Source organism: Mastomys coucha, unplaced genomic scaffold, assembly GCF_008632895.1.
Source record: "Mastomys coucha isolate ucsf_1 unplaced genomic scaffold, UCSF_Mcou_1 pScaffold2, whole genome shotgun sequence".
In the NCBI taxonomy this organism is placed as follows: Eukaryota; Metazoa; Chordata; class Mammalia; order Rodentia; family Muridae; genus Mastomys; species Mastomys coucha.
In genome coordinates, this window is record NW_022196902.1 from 18,896,934 (window position 1) to 18,917,818 (window position 20,885).

At 41.2% G+C, this 20,885-nt stretch overlaps 1 protein-coding gene across 7 annotated transcripts in view; it reads right to left on the reverse strand.

Annotated features, from left to right (window-relative positions):
* The window catches only part of L3mbtl3 (L3MBTL histone methyl-lysine binding protein 3), a 103,988-nt gene that overhangs the window by 68,824 nt on the left and 14,279 nt on the right, over window positions 1-20,885 (reverse strand). For 6 of the 7 annotated variants that reach the window (XM_031380652.1, XM_031380653.1, XM_031380649.1 and 3 more), the window contains 4 exons: window positions 10,923-11,039; window positions 2,964-3,075; window positions 2,529-2,603; window positions 716-875 (listed from right to left, as the gene is read on the reverse strand). In XM_031380652.1, coding sequence (XP_031236512.1) covers window positions 716-875; window positions 2,529-2,603; window positions 2,964-3,075; window positions 10,923-11,024 — 449 coding nt within the window. In that variant the 5' untranslated portion in view covers window positions 11,025-11,039. The remainder of the gene's footprint in view (window positions 1-715; window positions 876-2,528; window positions 2,604-2,963; window positions 3,076-10,922; window positions 11,040-20,885) is intronic. The other variant, XM_031380655.1, reaches the window with a different exon arrangement.

A 20,885-nucleotide genomic window follows, 5' to 3' on the forward strand; every position in this document is an offset into this window, starting at 1 on the left:
CACCTGGTGACACATAACTGTCTATAACTACAGTTCCAAGGGAACTGAAGACCCCTTTTGGCTTCTGAGGCATGCATGTGGTACATAGATATACATGTAGGCAAAATATACATATAAATACATTTTTAAAAATTAAACTACATTTAAAAATAAATGTCAAGTCATTTATTTTCCTATACTATGCAAGAAACACATCTTTTTGCTCCTAAGCTGCAATAGTCCTCAGATGGGTTGTTGGCATAGCAGTTACTGTGTCCACTAAAGCCATCCTATGAGGACTTACTACATTATCTCCAGTAGGCAGTTCCAAGGAGTTGACTGCCCATCTACCTTATCAGTGGTACCTTCATTCTTGATCAGTGGTATCAGTTTCAACAGAGTTACCTCAGGACTACAAAAATGTAAACAAGTGTGTTATAAATATCAGTACCATCTAACTGTGTGTATGGGTCAGAAATACCTAAGAACTCTTCATTGGAAACAAATTAATGGCAACAGTGGCTGACCACAGAGACAGAACATCACTACTATGATGGACCAGGTGTGAGAGAAGGCATTACATCCAATGCAGGGGTCAAGGTCCATCTGTTACTAGACAGAAAGTCTAAAAGACAGGTTTAAGGGGGAACAGATGTCCTATGGCACATAGTCTCCTCAGATCCTATGATCTTGAAGTCTCTGATCCACTTTAGAGATGGAAGGGGAAGGGACCTACTTCTCTTTGGCATGCCGAGCACAATTCTGGCTGCAATGCTTTCCTCCAGAAAGACATTCATCTCCATTGCCATACTGACAACAGTTCTCACAAAACTGAAGCCCATCTGCTTTCGATTGTTCCTTCAGCCTGAAGGGTATCCCAGTCTTCTCTGAAAAGACTAGAAGATGAAAAGAAGAAAAAAATATTAAAACCATGCCAGAAGGCACCCATCGCGATGGATAGTTAAACTTTCTCTTCTACTAATTTTGTTAGCAACACAATAATGTTTGTTGAATGAATCAGTGATTGAACTATAAAGTTGGGGGAAGGGGCTAAGCTTGGCAGGAATCAGTTGAATCACTGTTTTTCGAGACAGGGTTTCTCTGTGTAGCCTTAGCTATCCTGGAACTCACTCTGTAGACCAGGCTGGCCTCGAACTCAGAAATCTGCCTGCCTCTGCCTCCCAAGTGCTGAGATTAAAGGCATGTGCCACCACCGCCCAGCCAGTTGAATCACTTCTACTAAAAAGAAAAAAAGAAAAAAAAATCTTGAAAAAGGGCCAGGTATGGAGACTTTCACATTTAGTTCCACCCTGTGGGAAAGCAGAGGCAGGCAGATTTCTTTGAGTGTGAGACTTCCTTGTCTACATATCTCAACAATAACAAATCTCCAAAAAGGATAAACATGAGAACATGGCTTTCTCTACAGAGTTCATAATAGAATAAAAAGAATTGGAATTAGTTACTAGATTTAAGATAATACTATTGGTCTAAAAGTTCTGATCTATACATCAATCTTGGATAAAGCTAAAAAGGTCATGTATGGCATTTCATGTTTACAACATTTTGATGAGTAATTTTTACTTAGTTGACTAAATTAACACATATAATTTTAATGTAATTAATCTCCTGGATTATAATTATCCAAATCATTTAGGACCTCACATTTTCTTCTGCCTGAATCATTCAGCAAACATTTATTAGTAACCAATTTATACTGGACACTGATTATGTCAGTACGGACCTTGTCCAAGACAGCTCAGAGGCTAGAAGAGAAGCCACACAAGAGAATCAGTGCTTACATTCATGTGGATGCATGCAGTTATAGAAGTGCTAGCAAGTGCTAGAACTGCAGAGGAAGAAGTGGTTCACTCAGCCCAAGGGAAGGTCGGGAAAGAGTTTCTGAAACAACACCTCAACAGGGTTTTTAAGGCCAAAGAAAGAAATAACATCTAAAAGAAACAGACAGACAAACCAACCAACCAACCAACAAACAAACCGAATCCATCAAGAACAAAGGTGGGAAGCAGAAAACACAGGATGATCTGGAACAGGTCCATATTGATTGGGCCATGAGCATAAGACAAGAGAAGGCGAGAGCTGGGAGGCAAAGCAAGCAGTGGGCGCAAGCCTCCAGGTCTTTGGAAACTCTGCTAGGTCTGCAAAGGTGAGGAGACATGAACGAAGTAGCAGGGGAGCTACACAAGTCCCGCTGACTTCAGGGTGCAGGGTCAATTGGGGAGGGGAGAGTTAGAAGCAGTGATTACTTAAGAGACTTCTGTGACAGATTCAGTGAGGGTTAGAGGCCTAAAGTAGGGCAGTTGCAGTAGGAACAGCCAGATCTGAGACATATTTAGGGAATAAAAACTGAGAGCATTAGGAAACAGGATGGGAGAAACAAATTCAGAATGACTCCTCCATTTCTTGATTATGCACCAGGTAGATGGCGCTACCATCAGCTGAAATATGGGTTACGGAGGAAAGCAGGTTTAGGGAAAGGGAGAAAGAAAAAGAAAATAAATTGCATTTCATACATGTGGAATTTGAGGTACCTGTGGGACATCCAGGTGGAGATGTCCAGTAGGCAGGTGGAAATACGGGCCTGGAGCTCGGGGGAGAGGTCGGGGCTGGAGATAGATCGGAGTCATCAGCATATATGTGTAACTTACAATTATCGGAGTAGAAAAAAATAAGAAACTGCCAGCCTTCTTGGCTGAATCAACTAGGAAGGCCATTAGCAACTTGGGTTTACTTGATAATTTGCAGCTAAACTTGTGCTATTTATTACAGATCTGGCATTAGAAATGAGGCAGCGTATAATTATCTTAAAATATAAAGGCTAGCTCCTGTCTGCTTCATTACAAAAAATTTTATGTAGGGACATGAGACACAGAAGTAACCCAGGGCTTTTAAAGTCTGGCCTCCTATAAAAGTCTGGTTTCAAAGCACTCATGGAGAAGACCCAAGCAGCAGACAGGTGGCCTTACCATCCTGAGCAGTTGGGACCATCCACGTGGTAGTGGCTGTGGCTTTCTTGACACTTTCCATCTCGCTTTCGTCTGTGATAACTTCTAAAGCTCCAAATTCATTTACTCGAAACTGGCAAGAACATGGAAGAGAAAAACGGAAATTTATAAGGAAGCTCCTGGGGGTGTTATTTATTTCACTGCAGACACACAGACTTTAAGCAAACTAACCACCCACTAAGAGTGGAACAATCCTATCTTAGATGAACTTTTTAATAACAATAAACCCTTTTGTTTTATAAATTTGGGGCTGAGAGGGATTAGAGGGCAACAGTGGGTGTCCCTACAGCCATGCATATAGAAAGTGGCCCAAGATTTCTAACTGGCAACTCAGACACATTTTTACTAAGACTTTTATTTATTTAATGCTATTATTTACTTAGCAAAGTTTCTACTAAAGGAGAATTCTCCTCTCTACCCCCTAAGAATTGATTCATCTCACTAAAGCAAGCATAGTTCCAAGAGAAGGACATAATGGCCATCACCTTTCTCCTTATATCCAAGATGAAAATGCATGAGCTAAACCCTTTCCGGCAGCACACTTCCATTTTCTTTCATCACCCTCAAAAATTCTCCACCAACTTTAGCTCTGGTTTTCCCAAGCAACAGGGAGATAATGGAGAAATAACCATAAGAACTGAAGAAGTCTACCGCATGCCAGCAGGTCATTAAAGAGGAAGGTTACTCCCAAGTCTTGGAGTTTTTATTCCTAATCCTACAAGCTTCCTCTCACCCCATGGCAGCTGCACCTAAAGCAGGTTTCTGTACCAATCTGCTTCGAAGAAGGCTTAATCACTGCTATTGTACTAAGGCAGGGACTCTGTTCTCTCTGACTCAAGAATGCATGGATCTAAATGTTTTCTTCACTCCTTATGGTTTCCATAAAACAGAACAGCAATCAGGATTCATGGGTGTTAGCAGGATATATATATATGTATATATATGTATATATATATATATATATATATGTGTGTGTGTGTGTGTGTGTATATATATATTTATATGTATAAGTATATACAAGATATAACATATATATATATATCTTCCACACTCATTGTAAAAAATCATTAAATACTTTCTAGGTGGACTGAATTGAAATAGTTTAAGAATGTGGGAATGTTTACTCCCTATTATGTATTCTGGAAATAAATTCACAGGCAATGTGCATCGCATAAGTAGTGTCCATGTCAGTTCAAAAAATAGTAAAAGTTAGTTTCATGGACAAGAACTAAAAATAACTTTTTAGAAAAAAGAAAACTAAAGTTCAAAAAAAAAAATTACTCAACTAGCAACTCTTCCAAGTAAGGCTGACAGTGCCATCTACTGGCAAGAGTAGATAAAACAAGTCACCATGATCATTATTTAATGGTATTAAAGAAAGTAATACAAAAATAAACTATGAGTTCAGATTTTTTTAATAAGCACTAACAATGATTCACTATGAAGGGTAATTCTTTCATTACTTGTAATTCACACTAATGTATTCTTACTTGACAAGTGCAAGATGTGAGAAATAGCAGCAGACATTTAGAGGATCCTAATGGCTGCTAAACTGCAAACCACCCTGCATTATAAACACCCAAGAAAGGTCACCAGAGCGGATCTCTGGTTGGAAAGTGCAGGTCTGACACTTGGAAGGGTTTGGCTGTAATACTCTTGAAGTTAAAAGGTAATAATATCTCTATGAACACACTTAGCCGTCTCCTCTGCTAATATTAATACCATAATTGACAGTCTAAATACAAAGCAGACATGCAATGTCACTTGGGGACACGGTCCTAAGACAGAGAGCAAGGATGGGCACCAAGGGCCGATGCATGAAACAGGTGTAAGATGAAGAAGTTACGTGCACACTTGTGGGTCTAGGATGCACAAACTTCACCATACCCTCAAAGGTACCCCAAACCCTGAAATTTAGACAACACATGCTCTCCCTATTGCTCAGCTCAGAGGGATCAAAGCCTCAAAGCACGTTCATGATACAAAAGACAGACAGAGCCAGGCGGTGGTGGGCGCACGCCTTTAATCCCAGCACTTGGGAGGCAGAGGCAGGAGGATTTCTGAGTTCGAGGCCAGCCTGGTCTACAGAGTGAGTTCCAAGACAGCCAAGGCTACACAGAGAAACCCTGTCTCAAAATAAATAAATAAATAAATAAGTAAATAAATAAATAAACAGACTGATACATTTCCTCTTGTTTCCCCAATTACACTCGTGGGTTCTCAAAGTTTTTATGAAGGCTTTGGAATGTAAAATTTCTCAAGTGCTCTACTCTCCAACTGAAATTATCAAATTATAAACTTTTACAAAAGCAATTCATTAAGTGAGACAATGGTAAGGACGGCATGGCAGCTTTGTCCGCATAGGAATCCATCCTATGCCTCAGTAAGGACGGCATGGCAGCTTTGTCCGCATAGGAATCCATCCAGGTCAGTAACTGAAGACTTATGCCTCGGTGCAAGGCATATGTGCACAGCGGCAAGGCTTTGCTCGGGTGGCTGGCCCTGAGCCACCCTTGTTGACTCTGTTCTTTATTTTTGCTTGTAGAGGCAAAAGCTCTTGTCCTTCTTTTGAGTCTCTTTAATATTAGAAAACTAAAAGAAACTATCAAGTTTCTGAGTTCCATTTTATTACTTTTGATGTTGAAAATAAACAAACAAAAAACCTAAATCCCAATTACCGATGTGCTTTAAGGGCAAAGATGTTTGGTCACTAAACTGTCTTAAATATTAATTGAGAAGGCAAAGCCATGCATTATTAAGAAGAGGGTGCTGGATTTTACAGGTAGCTGTCCCAGGTCTGCTCTCTGATGAGGAGCAGTTATTCTTACTAGACGGTATAGCTCACAGGGGAGGAGCCACATTTTACCAAAGGACTCCAAAAGACTAGCTCCTTAACTTAATGGACTTCTCTCTGAAGAAATATTTCAGACACCATTAGAAATTCAATTAGACTTGCCTACCTGCCTGCAGATCCCATTCCCCGAACTAGGCCTCCTTGTCTGGCCTCAGTGGGAAAGGATATGCCTAGTTCTGCAGTGATTTGATGTGCCAGGGTAGGGAGATACCCAGGAAGGGCCTCCTCCTTCTCAACAGAGAAGGGGAGGGGGAATGGAAGAAGGGGCTGTGTGAGGGGAACCTGGATGGGGTAGGAGGTAGGATCAGGATATGAAAGAAAGGAAGAAAGAAAGAGAGGGGGAGAGAGGGAGGGAGGGTGGGAAAGAGAGAGACAGAGACAGAGAGAGAGAAAGGAAGGAAGGAAGGAAGAAAGAAAGAAAGAAAGAAAGAAAGAAAAATTAATTCAGGTAGAGAAACTTCTCAGGCCTTTGGGAAGCCCTGTCAAGTGCCCTTCTGCAGTGGCAACTCTCCAAGGCTAGCCCAGAGCCCTTACTCTACTAAAGCATATCTGCATTTTCAAAGAACAAATTGCATAAAACTTCTGAAGCTTATTTTATTTATGTAGTGATGCTATGATACTGAGCATGATCTACTGAGACTAGCAGTGGGCACTTGCTATCTCCTGACCTGCTGAAGTGACTCTGCTTCTGGAAGCCCTGCCCCTGCTCTCCTCCCATTCACCTTCCCAGAATTCTACACAAACAACATGTTTGGCTCAAATGTTAACTGGTAGTGTTTAAAGGCGTCCTGGTCCCTGCAGCTGAAGGAAGTGTCCACCTCCCCAAATGTGTACTGTTTCCCCATGTCTGTTGATCTTAGCATGCTCTGTGGCAGTGTTAAGAGAGAAATGGTTTCAACCAGGCAGTGGCGGTGCACGCCTTTAATCCCAATTGGGAGGCAGAGGAAGGCAGATTTCTGAGGTCGAGGCCAGCCTGGTCTACAGAGTTAGTTCCAGGACAGACAGGGCTACACAGAGAAACCCCGTCTCGAAAAAAACCAATCAATCAATCAATCAATAAATCAATAAATAGTTTCGATAATCATGGCAGTCTCCTCTGCCCCAGAGCTGCAATAACTAAGTCACAAATGATAGACAGAAGATGCTGAATGAAAGGGTGAGATACCCTGCAGGTAAAGTGCTCCCTCAGAGCGTTAATTTCCTGTTCCTCTCACTTCTGCATCCAAAAACATGTTTGTACTTTACTTTAAATAATTCTGGTTAATTAGCCCAGGATGGAAAGAGCAGAACATAGCTGTGACAAGAACAGAGAAGCAGATTTTATGAATTATGCAAAATGTTAACATTGTGGCTTAATAAAAAACTAATTGTTTAACTATTTAATCAAGATTTTGATGTGCAAACCCCTGTGTAACACAGTCAGTGAGATGGTATATCACAAAGCTTTTCTTGGGGAGTCGCAACACGTGTATCTACTCAACTGCGATAGGGAGCCACGACAGACCAAAGCACAGATACTACCAGAGTTTAACTTGCTGAGCAAATTTATTGGGGTTACTTACAGGAGCACAAAAAGACTCAAAGGCAGTTGAATCACCACAGCTCACCCCATCATAGATGAGACCTCACAAAGCCGGGACCTGGAGCCCAGATTACATCCTGCAGGTAACTCAACAGGTTAGAGATGGTCCCTTCCAAAGAACTCAGTTGGTCTAAACCATTTTCAGGCAGCTCTACTGGCCTGATTATCTGCAGCTCAGCTAGAATGGAAGTCATCTTTGCAGCCTGATACTTGTCTACTGAGAGAGACTCTCAGCTTTTATTGCTTACTCTGGCAAGGAGGAGCTTAGTGAATTCATTTGGTTTCAGGGACTTCCTGAAGTTATTTTGAGTTGTTTACCTTCCTCCTTAAGAAGCCCGGTAGACTGGTGGACTGTTTAAATTTCAGAGAAAACTGTTAGGACACACACCTCTAAACATACAACCCATTAAAGAACAAGAGCCTGGCCTTTGCTCTTCATACAACAGATAGGCTATGAATTGAAAGGGTTATCAATAAAATATTTTGTATGTGAGAGAGACACAAAAAGAGAGAGAGGTATGTGTGAGTGTTGTATGCATATACCTGCCAGTACACACACCATCCATACAATACAGAGGCCAAGTAAATGTTTGTATTCTGTCTGTTGCCCTCTACCTTAGTATTTCATTGAGAAAAGTCCTCTCTCTAAACCTACAATTAGGCTGGTGGCCATAAAGTTTCAGAAAACCTACTGTCTTCAACCCCCTCCCCCCATCGGGCTGCTTAGTACATGGGGGCTGTGGGTTCAGACTTAGTTCCTCTGTGCCTTTTCTCTACTCTTTAAATTACTAAAGTAAGGTATCCAACTGTCTACCACACATAGGTAGATTGGACACACGGCAATTACCCCATAATTACATGAGTGTAAAAGTACAACAAGCCTGATACTAAAACCCTAAATGACTTAATTGCCTGATTATCTTAATAAAAATAATAGGTTAATTTCTAAAATCCATTGCTTAGAAAAGTTTAAAGCAATCCAGATTTCTTAGGGATGGAAGCAACCCATTTACCACCAAAGGCTAACTAAAAGAAATTTATAAATTTCATTGTGTACCTGACATATAAAAAGCATGAAGCAGTGAAAATACATGAGAATAATATGCATGTAAGATAATAGAAAAGGACAATCTTCATAATATAGTCAGAGAATGCACAACTTGTATTTATTTACAGTGTTTCACCCAACTGTCACCGCTGTTTTACAGCTGTAAGTTTATGGATGCTATCGACTCGCATTTTTTCAGATAAAGCTTACAACATGTAAGACTCATCCATAGGATTTACTTTATTAATTGTGTGTATGTGGCGAGGATGGGGGTGCTGTGAGTGCAAGTACCCTTAGGGTCCAGAAGATCCCCTAGAACTGGTCTTCCAAGGAAGCTGTGAGCTGCCCAGTCAAACTAGAGCCTCCTGCAGAAGCAGAGCCTTGCTCTTACTGCTGAACTACCTCTGCAGTCCCCAGCTGACGTTAGGCAACGGGACAAAGTTCACATGCTAACACATGGCTGACATTATCGGAGCTAGAAGAATAGGTTTTCTCTATTTAAACGATGTCAGCTTTCTATGCCCATCGCAAGTCACACAGGTGGCACCTGGAGAATGTCAGAACAGCTTGATTCCCATTTGTTCTTGTATTTACTTACTTTACTGCAGAGCTATCATGACCCAGAAGAATTAACTGATTCTATAACTTCTCATCACACAAAACTGGAAATTTATTCTTTTTAATAATTTTGAATAGATACAAAGTGTGTGTGCATACTTATGAGTACCATATGCTATTCCCATATATATACACAATATGTAATGTTCAGACGTGGGAGTTAGCATGCCTCCCTCCTCAAACATTTCTATTTCTACATACTAAGAACCTTTGAAATCTTCTTTTTCGTTATTTTAAAGTAGATGACATATTACTTTAGACTCCAGTTATCCTATGGTATAGAGGACTGCCAGAATTTCATAGCTCTAACTATATGTTGGTACCCTTTCAAAAATAGTTTCTCCAGTTTCACTAAACCTCACTGTGATAGTTTTGTTTCCTTAATCTTATACACTGGCCCTTTGGCTAAGTTAAACCTAAGCCAACCAATCTCAAACATTTTTTCCAACGGCAGGCAGATCTTTAAATTGTACCCTTGAAGATCAGTGAGGGCAGGGACTGGGCTAAGATATTTGTCAGGCAGCCATCAAAAGGATTAGATTTCAAGAAGCCAAAGTTAGGGGCAAAATTTCTCTATTTGAGGCAGCACGGAACAAGTCTTCTAGAGACAGGCCAAGGGACAGCCTGTTAGAGATACAGGAAGTTCAAACACAAAGTCTAAAAGGCCACAGGCCACAGACAGGGTCAAGGTCCCAGAGATAGGATCAGAGTAAAACCACATTAGAAATGAAAAGCGGGGGCAGGTGGGAGCTTGCACAACTGTGTTCCATGAAGCAGCAGAGGTGGTCCTAAAGTAGGCTCAGTAGAGCAGAAGACTCATGGTGGGTTAGCTCAGACACAGTGGACAGACTGAACTCCATGATAATGAAGACACACAGTGGGTGAGCACATAAACAGTGGGCAGACTGACCTGTGAAGAGTAGAGACACACAGAGGGCTAGCATATATACAGTGAGCAGGCTAGCACATATACAGTGGGCAGACTGACCCAGGAAGAATGGAGACACACAGTAGGCTAGCACATATACAGTGAGCAGGCTAGCACATATACAGTGGGCAGACTGACCCATGAAGAGTAGAGACACACAGTAGGCTAGCACATATACAGTGGGTAAACTAACCCATGAAGACTGGAGACACATGGTAGGCTAGCATATATAAAATGAGCAGACTGACCCATGAAGAGTGAAGACACACAGTGGGCTAGCACATACACAGTAGGCAGACTGGACCCCATTAAGATATGCTCTTGAACAAGTGGTTACACAAAATTCATATTTATAGTATAAATAATTGAAAGGCGGTAAATAGTTCTATTGATTCAAATTTTTCATATTAGTTTATCCAGCTTCTATATAAGGACACTAGGACCCAGGGAATGTGGTTATCTACTCAAAGCTACAAAGTCATTACTAAAATATCCAAAAAGCTAGACTTTCTAGGTCTGGCATTGCTATATATATTGGCTATCATCATAATAGAACTAAAACAGATGATCCTCCTCAAAGGTCTTGATGATTTCCTCAAATTAAGAACATACTAAAAATATTCTTCAGACCCCCAGCCCAAGGTATAAAATCTGGTAATCCATTAGTATTACAAGTTATCTTACAAATTTACTACAGAATACCACATACAGTATGAAGCCAGAACACTCTTATTTAATGTTTTGAATTTTTATTTCATGTATATACTCATTGTAAAATAAGCTAGGACTACAGATACATACAATATATAAATAAATAACTATATGTACTTATCTATATCTTTTATATATAACATATTTATGTATATACATATGTGTATGATAAAGTGTACCTTTAAATCACTTCCTGGTAGAGTACCAACTCCATCCTTCCAGTCCATAACACTGAACACATCAAACTCTTGACCACTTGTGCTAGATGCAGATTCAGTCATGATTTATTTTATAACCTGGAAGAGGGGAAAGAGTATAAATATCTCACATGCACACTGATTTATTTACCATTATCACTTCTGCTTCCTTTAATTTCTTCATTTTCTTGATTCAGCCATTAAAAACAACTGCTCCAAAGTATCAAGAATGGGGCTGAGGATAGAGATCCCTGGTAGGGCACTTGTCCAGCAGGTATCAGGCCCTCCAGTCCCTTTCTATATTACATTTCTCTTGTACTTTGTGGTGTCAGAAACTGCAGCCAGAGCTAAGAGAAGCACTCACTCTACCACTGAGCTATACCACTTTTTTCCAGAGTGTGAGAATGTCCACCTTTTCATTTAAGCAATTAATGTTCTGTTTGGCATTATTAATCAAGTCACCAAGGGCATTTCTATTGCAGCTGGGCCAATGCGAAGTAAGTGAGATTTACTTGAATATAAACATTGTGAACTTGGACAGTCAATCTGATAACAGAGATGACAGTCACCAAGTACCTAACAGGCAGGGAGGGGTTTGTGTATACACCACAAACTCACTAGATCTGAAGGTGACTCATTCCTAAGCAGAGGAGAGTAGGACACTGAGACTTCATACTACTCAAGACAACTCTTAAGCTCACAGTTTGTTTGCTTCTGGAAGGTTCCATTTAACATTTTTGAGCAGCTATTGACCTCAAGAAACAGCCCTGTGCTAACTATACTCTCAGAAAAAAGAATTTTCTGAGATAAAGGAACTAGTAAATAAAATGTGGATTTAAAAAGATAACATTTAGGCCAGGCAGTGGTGGTGCACGCCTTTAATCCCAGCACTTGGGAGGCAGAGGCAGAGGCAGGCGGATTTCTGCGTTCGAGACCAGCCTGGTCTACAGAGTGAGTTCCAGGACAGCCAGGGCTACACAGAGAAACCCTGTCTTGAAAAACCAAAAAAGATACCATTCCTATTACTCTATCATATTAATCTATATTAATCTACCAATTACATGTCTGACCTACTAACACAGCAAATGTGAATGCGCTTTTTCAGAAAGAAGTCAAGCTTGTTTGATCCAGCTGAAACACCTACTGTGATACTAACAAGCTTCCCAACAGTCAAGACTTTGCCAAGAACGTGGAAAACGTACTGATAGAAATGAGAATGAAGCTTAAAACACTTAATGAAATATGACAACAGTTGGAAGATTACATACTTCTTTGGAAAAAAGTTCTCTAAATGACTAAGGTATAATGTTACAACACTAAGCCCAGGAGGGATTGGTTCCAACTCTCAGATGAATAAATTTTAACAGAGGGTGAAACCTCAGTCATCAGGTTTCAAACTGCACACCAACCCACTTTAGGACAGAGTGCCCTTTATGGACTTCTGCTGTGACATCAAAGATTCCCACTATTACTGAAAGAGACGCAAAATATTCCTCTCTTTTCCAACCCTGTCTCTACATAAAACCAGGCTTTCTTCTTATACTTCAGCCAAAACAACAGCCTGGAATAGATGAAAGGCTGGTGAGGCAGTAAGGATCTAGCTATCTCCCGTAAAGACAGACATTAGAAAGGTTTGCTGAAGTATAAAACCACACCAACTTCTCTCAGTTATTACTACTATTATTATATATTATTATATATTTGTGTTTATGTATCATATGGTAAGTTTACTATCATTTTTAAGTAAGTAATCAAACAACCTATTTTAACACAGTAAATATCAATATGCATAGGATATTAGAAAAAATAACTACTTGCGTTTTCAATCATTAAGAAGATTTGAGACCAAAAAGCCTGAGAGTTGCTGCTGTCCAGAATAATAATTGGCTTCCCCCATGGAGAAGAATGGGGGAGCTCCCAACCAGCGAGTTGAATGTGGAACTTAGATCTAAGCACATTTACTACACATGGGGCACAGGACACCAACTCTCGAACCACAAATTAAGGAAAATATTACTACTGGACAGAGTATCAAAAGAACACTGCTTTTCTCTTTTAAAGGTGGCATGATAGACAATAATAAATATTTTTGTTTTATTTTCTTTATATCTTATGCTCATTAATTGTGTATCTATTGAGGCACATGCACGCCAGAGTGCACGTATGGAGGTCAGACAGTAACCTGCAGGAACTCATGTCTCTCCTTTCATCATGTGAGTTCCAAGGGTTGACCTCGGGATATCAGATACAGTGGAACTAAGCCGCCTCTGGCCCATTTTTTATTTTGTCTAGAAAGACAAGAGTCCCGCAACTCTGCTGACCTCAAACTCATGGGCCTCATGTCTCTACTTCCTGTGTGCTAGGGCCTCATGTCTCTACTTCCTGTGTGCTAGGGCCTCATGTCTCTACTTCCTGTGTGCTAGGGCCTCATGTCTCTACTTCCTGTGTGCTAGGGCCTCATGTCTCTACTTCCTGTGTGCTAGGGCCTCATGTCTCTACTTCCTGTGTGCTAGGGCCTCATGTCTCTACTTCCTGTGTGCTAGGGCCTCATGTCTCTACTTCCTGCATGCTAGGGCCTCATGTCTCTACTTCCTGTGTGCTAGGGCCTCATGTCTCTACTTCCTGTGTGCTAGGAGTACAAGGACGTTCCACCATGCTAAGGAACATGGTTTGTTTTTTGTTTTTTGTTTTTTGTTTTTTAAATGGGAAGTTCTTTTTATATTTTACTGATATAAACAAAAATGGATAAATGAAAAAGCATATGAGAAATTTGTCTTCAACTAATCAGTGAACTCAGGTGGCCAGATAAAACCAGTGTTGTGCTGGGAACTGTCCAACTGTGGGTAAGATCTTTGGTGAATCATGTATGTTCTTCTTGATTTTACATCTTTTCAAGTTGTTTTGTTTTTTTCTTTAGACAGAATATTTTTGTGTAATATGTTATTCAGAACTTGGAATGAAGGGATGGAGAGATGACTCAGCAGTTAAGAGCACTGAAGTTAAGAGCAGTTAAGAGGTCATGAGTTCAAATCCCAGCAACCACATGGTGGCTCACAACCATCCAAAATGAGATCTGATGTCCTCTTCTGGTGTGTCTGAAGACAGCTACAGTGTACTTACATATAATAAATAAATAAATCTTTAAAAATAAAAACTTGGAATGAAGCTTAGATTGGCCTTGATTTTATCCTCCTGCCTCAGCCTCCAAAATGATGAAATTAAATGCTCACACCATCATGCCAGGCTCAAGACTTCACAAGTTAGTCTTTCAATATGTCATATGCATTTCTAAATACCATAAAAACTCTGTGCTTCCTTGAATGAAAAACTTTCTTGCTTTGAGAATTTCCAGATGTGCCAATGTTCTTTCTCTCCCTCATTGCTTTAAATAACATATCAACCAAAAGACATTTCTCACTGTATGTAGTGTCCATCACAAGGACTAGATTACACTATTACCAAGACTTAATCCTCAGAGCAGGAGAGGTCAGGGGACAATTATGTGAGAAAAATTAAAAATATTAAATGAATTACGATTTTGTTTCTATTGCTGTAATAAAACACCATTACCAAAAACAACTCATGGAGGGCAGAGTTTATTTTATGTTACAGCTCTCAAGTAACACATCACGGAGGGAAGTCTAGGCAGGAAATCAAGGCAGGAAACCAAGGCAGGAAACCAAGGCAGAGAGCTGCGAAAGGTGCTGCTTCCTAGCTTGCTCCTCATCCCTCATACCACCTAGGACCACTGGCCCAGGGGGAATACCGCTCCCAGTGGGCTGGGCCCTCCAACATCAATCATTAGTCAAGAAAATGCCCTAGAGACTGTCCTACAAGCAATCTGATGGAGATTTCTTAATTGAGGCTCCTCTTCTCGGGTATCTCTAACTTGTGTCAAGTTGACAAGTAACAGGCCAGGACACACTGGCACTTAAGTTGTGAATGAATCCTCCGTCATGAAATGGACTGGATCTCAATGACACTGGCAGCATTGTAGCAGAGTGGTGTTAGTAGAACTTGATACCCCTGCTGGGTGAACAGTGAGTAGCCTGGGTGTTTGGCCTTCCCCTATCTAAAAGCCAGGCAGGCACAAGCGTCACAGCACTAGAACCTGCTTCGTTAGCTGGCACTCTCCAAGAGCTGTGACAAATGTTCACTATGAACTTTGTGAAATGCATGAATGTGCTTCTGCTTTACACATCAATATCACACAGTGAGCTCAGCCTGTAAAACCCCATCAAAACTGGTAAGCACTGCCCCATCCACTGCTTTACACGAAGGTCCCTGCACATGTCCTCTAAAGGGCATTCACTGTCTTCTCATCATCCCATTTGAAACCACTGACTACTTTGTCACAGAAGGCTGAAGCGCTGTAACAGATTGTTCCCCCCCCCACCTAACCTACTGATCAGGAGGAACAGTAAGCAGCAACAATGTCAAGCAAAGCTGTTTACTTTACGACACCTGAATCTTCTTGAATTCTTCCCCTGTCCACAAACACACAAACACACAAAGGCCTTTACTTGTAGTTCCTTCAGTATATGTCACGGGTCAGAAAGCACAAGAAAGCCATATAAGCCACAAGTAGCATCTCATAGTGCCAAGATGCTGGACTCAAATCTCTTGGTAAATAATGCTGAGATCTCATAAGAAAGTACCATAAGGTGCACCATGATCATCCTACCAGGAAACAGAGTATTTCCTCCCTAATCAGTCCTCTTTCGTGCTTTCCAGCCACAAATGATGTCAGATGGAGCAGTCTGGGTGTTCAGAGGGCCAAGAAATATGCCAGTGCAGCTTTTGATTCCCAAAAGTATGTGTGACCTCACTGACCATGGCTATCACCAAGGGCACCGTTGCCCAGCACTCCCGTGCCAGGTAGGATAATACAGCAAACAAAATGTCATGGGGACTATCCTCAGAATTACCTTCTGTCTCTCTCCCTCTCCCTGTCTCTCCGCTCCCACCTTCCTTGTCTCCAAACCAAAGCTATCCAGTTTGACCCTCCTCTCAAGTAAACAAGTCTCTGGTAGCCCTGGCTACTGTACTTCCCCACAAGATGTTAACAGCACTGTCCCATTAGATGTTAATAAGACCAGATTAGTTTTCCCTTGTTTGTGTTTAGTTTGGGAGGAGTTTGTGTACAGTATTTTGATGTAGGCAAATCTGTTTTCAATTAGCATCATCTACTCAAAAAAACCCATGTGAAGAGACAGAGAATAGAACTCAGGCATAGGAAGCCCAAGACAAAACAAGCAAATAAAATAAAAAAGATTTTTTTATGTTATGAAGCTGAAGGGAGCTGGACCTCTCAAAATCATGGTAAGTTAAAAGTACTATGAACTAACAACTCATATCTTATCCTCCAACTCAGTAAGTCTGCTTCTAGAAAATGATCCTACGAGCCAGGCAGTGGAGGTGCACGCCTTTAATCCCAGCACTTGGGAGGCATAGACAGGTGGATTTCTGAGTTCGAGGCCAGCCTGGTCTACAGAGTGAGTTCCAGGACAGCCAGGGCTACACAGAGAAACCCTGTCTTGAAAAACCAAAAAAAAAAAAAAAAAAAAAAAAGAAAGAAAGAAAAATGATCCTACTAGATACTTGTATGTGTATATAAAACCCAAATCCAGGGGTTCTTCACAGGTAGAGAGTTCTAACAGTTCAATGCCATCATAAAAAATTCCACAGGGAAAGGCAAAGAGGAAACTCCATTCTAGTGTAGAAATAATTCAAGATATAATTAATATAACTAATTTTAAGAAAAGCACAAAAGCACAGGGTTAAGGTTAGGGTTAGGGTTAGGGTTAGGGTTAGGGTTAGGGTTAAGTGCTGTGCTAATATTTATATAAAACCAAAGGAAATATGGGTTATGTCCTCTGCATGTACATAAACTATGTTTAGGAGGATCTGTCAGAAACTGGAAATTCTAGCTGTGTCCAAAATGAGGGAACGGTGTTCAACAGCAGCCACATTGAGTTTTCTCTGTGTTAAAATTAAAACTAATGTTAAAACAATACATTCAAAAGTTACGATATCTAAGCAGGGTTGGGCCTGGTTAGTACTTAGATGGGAGACCACTTGGGAATACCAGGTGCTGTAGGCTTTAAAAAAATTATGATATAAATATACTATATAAATGTTAAATCCTGCTTCACACTTATTTAAAAGTATATTATAAGAGGCATGTCTTCCCACGAAAATCTTTGCTACCAATGTCAATGACAGAAACAATGGTGTAGTAGTCGCTATGGGAAATTTAGTGCTGTGAAGCCTAGGCTACTGAGAGAGAGGTGCTGACTCTAAGTGCATGCTTATCAGCATAACAGACAGCAGAGAGCAGCTCAGGGTACACTCCTTCATGAGGAACATGTGCACCCCAGGCCCGGGTTTACAGCCCACCAGCTCAGGGTACACTCCTTCATGAAGAACATGTGCACCCCAGGCCCGGGTTTACAGCCCACCAGCACAGGGTACACTCCTTCATAAGGAACATGTGCACCCCAGGCCCGGGTTTACAGCCCACCAGCTCAGGGTACCCTCCTTCATAAAGAACATGTGCACCCCAGGCCCGGGTTTACAGCCCACCAGCTCAGGGTACACTCCTTCATGAGGAACATGTGCACCCCAGGCCCGGGTTTACAGCCCACCAGCTCAGGGTACACTCCTTCATGAAGAACATGTGCACCCCAGGCCCGGTGTTTACAGCCCACCATCCTAGTCAACACTTGAACCTGTGCTCTCGCTCCCAATCTTTCCTTCCTCAGAGACATGACTCTGCCAAGCTGAGGGGCAGGCGTGTACTGCCAGGGCTGGCCCAGGTCCACGTAAGTTTCTTAGTCATAGAGCTTATTCTTAACTGCTATGAATGCTGCAAATAAAATGATTTTTAAAATAAAACATTTCTTTTTAAGAAATCAAACAAACAAAATCAACTACTAGTGTAATCTAGTGTTGACGACAGAATAAAGGGAATATGGAAATGTTTATATGAAAGTCATAGGCCCTGGCCACAAGATAGACATTTCGGATAAATTGAAAACAGAAATGCCAAACGCAATGACTCAGACACATTGTGTGAACACAGCCACTAAGCCTTCCAAAGAATGTCAGTAGAAAAGATGTGCAAGTGTATTTCAGTTAGTGCTCAACATCATAAAACTCACTCAACAAGCGAGCTGCGTAGTTAGGGTCTAGAGAGATTATTTCCGGTCTTCTTTTAGCGATTTCACAGAACACAGTTTGAGAATTGAAGGCGGCTTGGGACCTAGCCCTCACAAATGTCAGAAATCGACTCATCTCAGTTTGACTAGATAGAAAGCTCTGACTGTCTTTCATGCCACCTGTTTGCTTTCTGCCATAAGCAGATAAAAGGCTTTGCAAGATAGGCAGAAGTTTCTGGAGCCAACTCTGAAAGAAAGAGATGAGATGGAGAAAAGATAAGTGTCCTCTGAACACAACCACTTAACACAAAAGAAAAGAGAGGCCTGACTCCCACACAGTCGGGAGCAGCAGGTGGAGGGAGCTAACCAGGATGGCAGCAGCACCGTGTGTCATCTGGCCATTCCTGCTCACGGCACTTCTCAGGGGCTGGAACATGCCCATGCCCCAAATAACTAAGGCCCAGAGTTCTGATCCGCAGCATCCACACAAACGCCAGCAAGCATGCTGCTTCACCTGATCCTAACACTCAGCAAGCGGAGACAGCAGGACTGGAGAGAAGCAGAGGAAGCTGGGACCTCAAGCAAGAGACCTTGCTGACAATAATCAAGAAAGACATTAGATGTCAACCTCTGACCTCCATATATAAGGTGTGAACCCACAGAACACACACACATTCACACAATCAAAACCAAAGAATTTTTATAACTAAAAACAAACAAACAAAACAAAACTTAAATTAGGGTTGGGGTGTAGTCCACCAGTATGGTGCTTGCCTAAAATTCTATGTCCCCTGAATTCAGTTCCTAAGACCACAAAACAATAAAGCAAACCAAAAAGTCAGTTAAATGGCCACTATCATTTTATAGTTTCTTTGTGTGAAGCTGTACACTACAGTTTTTCATTTAACAGATGCAATTTCAAAATTAAGGTACAGAGATGCTAAGGTTGTAAACCCAGCAGTTATTTAATGGGGGATACATTACATCAAAGCAGAATAACATTAAAATTCAGAGAACATGACTAAAGGTGTGTGACTCCCAGGAGAGGTCTGACATATCTTCTTAAACTTTGGTTACAAAGACAGCACACCCTAATCCCTTATGCAGCACCTGAATCAGGATCACTAAAATCATTACCATGAACCAAACAAAATGACAACTGGGTAAAAGAGTAACAATACAGTAGGAAAAAAAGCCTGCTTTAAATCATCAGCTGAAAGGCCTTTTGTTGTTCTCATAGAAGTCAATGTGCTTGCTGGGTGTGGCGGTGCACACATTTAATCCTGGAATTGGGAGGGCAGAGGCAGAGAAAGCTGGATCTTTGGGAGTTCAAGGCCAGCCTGGGTTATAAAGGTTCTAGTATAGACAGGGCTACATCATGAGACCCACTCACAAAAAAAGAGAAAGAAAGAAAAATGTCATTCCTTAGCAACCAGCTTGTGCTGCTCACTCAGCAGTGCTGTGTGTGAAAGTGCTGAGCCTCCTCTCGGCCCGGAGGTGGGCCTTGTCATTCCTTCACTGATTTCACCCCATGGTCTTCCTTTTCCTCCTCTTCCTCCTCCTCCTCCTCTTCCTCCTCCCCCTCCTCCTCTTCCTCCTCCTCTTGCTCCTCCTTTCTCACTTTTCCTAACATTGCTAGCTCCTCATTTCATCTGCAGACCCTGACAATTATTGTAGACAAACCAAAATCTTCAATGCCCCATCTGTGAAATGTGGAGAGTAATAAAATCTTTCTTAGACAACTATGAAGATTAGGCAAGCCAGGTAATATGCTATAAAGCAAGGTCTCTATCTCACCAAGAAAACAGTCAATACAATATAAACCTATTCTAACTGTTTAGTTTGTAAGGTTTTGGAGAGAATATGAGAATTGTTCAGTGATCTTAGAAGTTAAACAGCTAGCCAGATGTGGTAGCTCATGCTCATCATGTCAGCACTAGGGACTCTAGTGGTGGAAGAGACACTAGAGTCCTTGGCCAGTTGGAACTATATAGTGAGCTCCAGGACAGTCTGGGCTGTGGTACGAGAATCTGTGTAAAATGAAAAACAAAAGTAATCAACCTAAATAATTAAACAGGGTTCCCCATCCAACCCACTTTATTTCAACAACATCTACCATCATGAACCACTTTTGTTCAAACCTACACTAGAAGACGCTAAGATTGCTACCTTAAAAGTAGTTCTTTTCAAACACAGATCATTATAGAACTGGTCAAAAGAGGAAATATTTGACTGGATGGTGCCCATTCCCAAATAATACACCTATAACACAACCTCTACACCTAACGTTACAGTGTCATAGAAAAGGAGGCAGAAAGATACCAAGAGCCAGAGAACCAGGATGTCTGCTGTGAGACTGCATGTGTTATATGTTACAGGGACGCTACAGCCATGAAATCACAATGATATGGGTGACTGAGCTAGTGACATACTAAATGATACCACCAGTTGACATGTCATCATATATAGATCGGGGAAATCTCACAAGGCCCCCATCCTAGAATATGAACTACAGGCAACAGATCATTGCTCGGAGAAGGAGAATCAGTCTTCCCCAGGGATGTACCTCCTAGGTGGTTATCCAATACTAGGGCATTAGCCCTAAAAGCACACAGAGATGAACAGCACTAAAAGGACTCAGCAAATTGTATTTAATACTTACATATGTGTGTCTACATCATGTGTGTGTAACAATAATAACTGAAGAAAAAGGTCACTGAATTTGACAGGGGCAGGGCATGAAAGGAGTTAGAAGAAGAAGTGAAACAATGTAAATGAAGTTCTC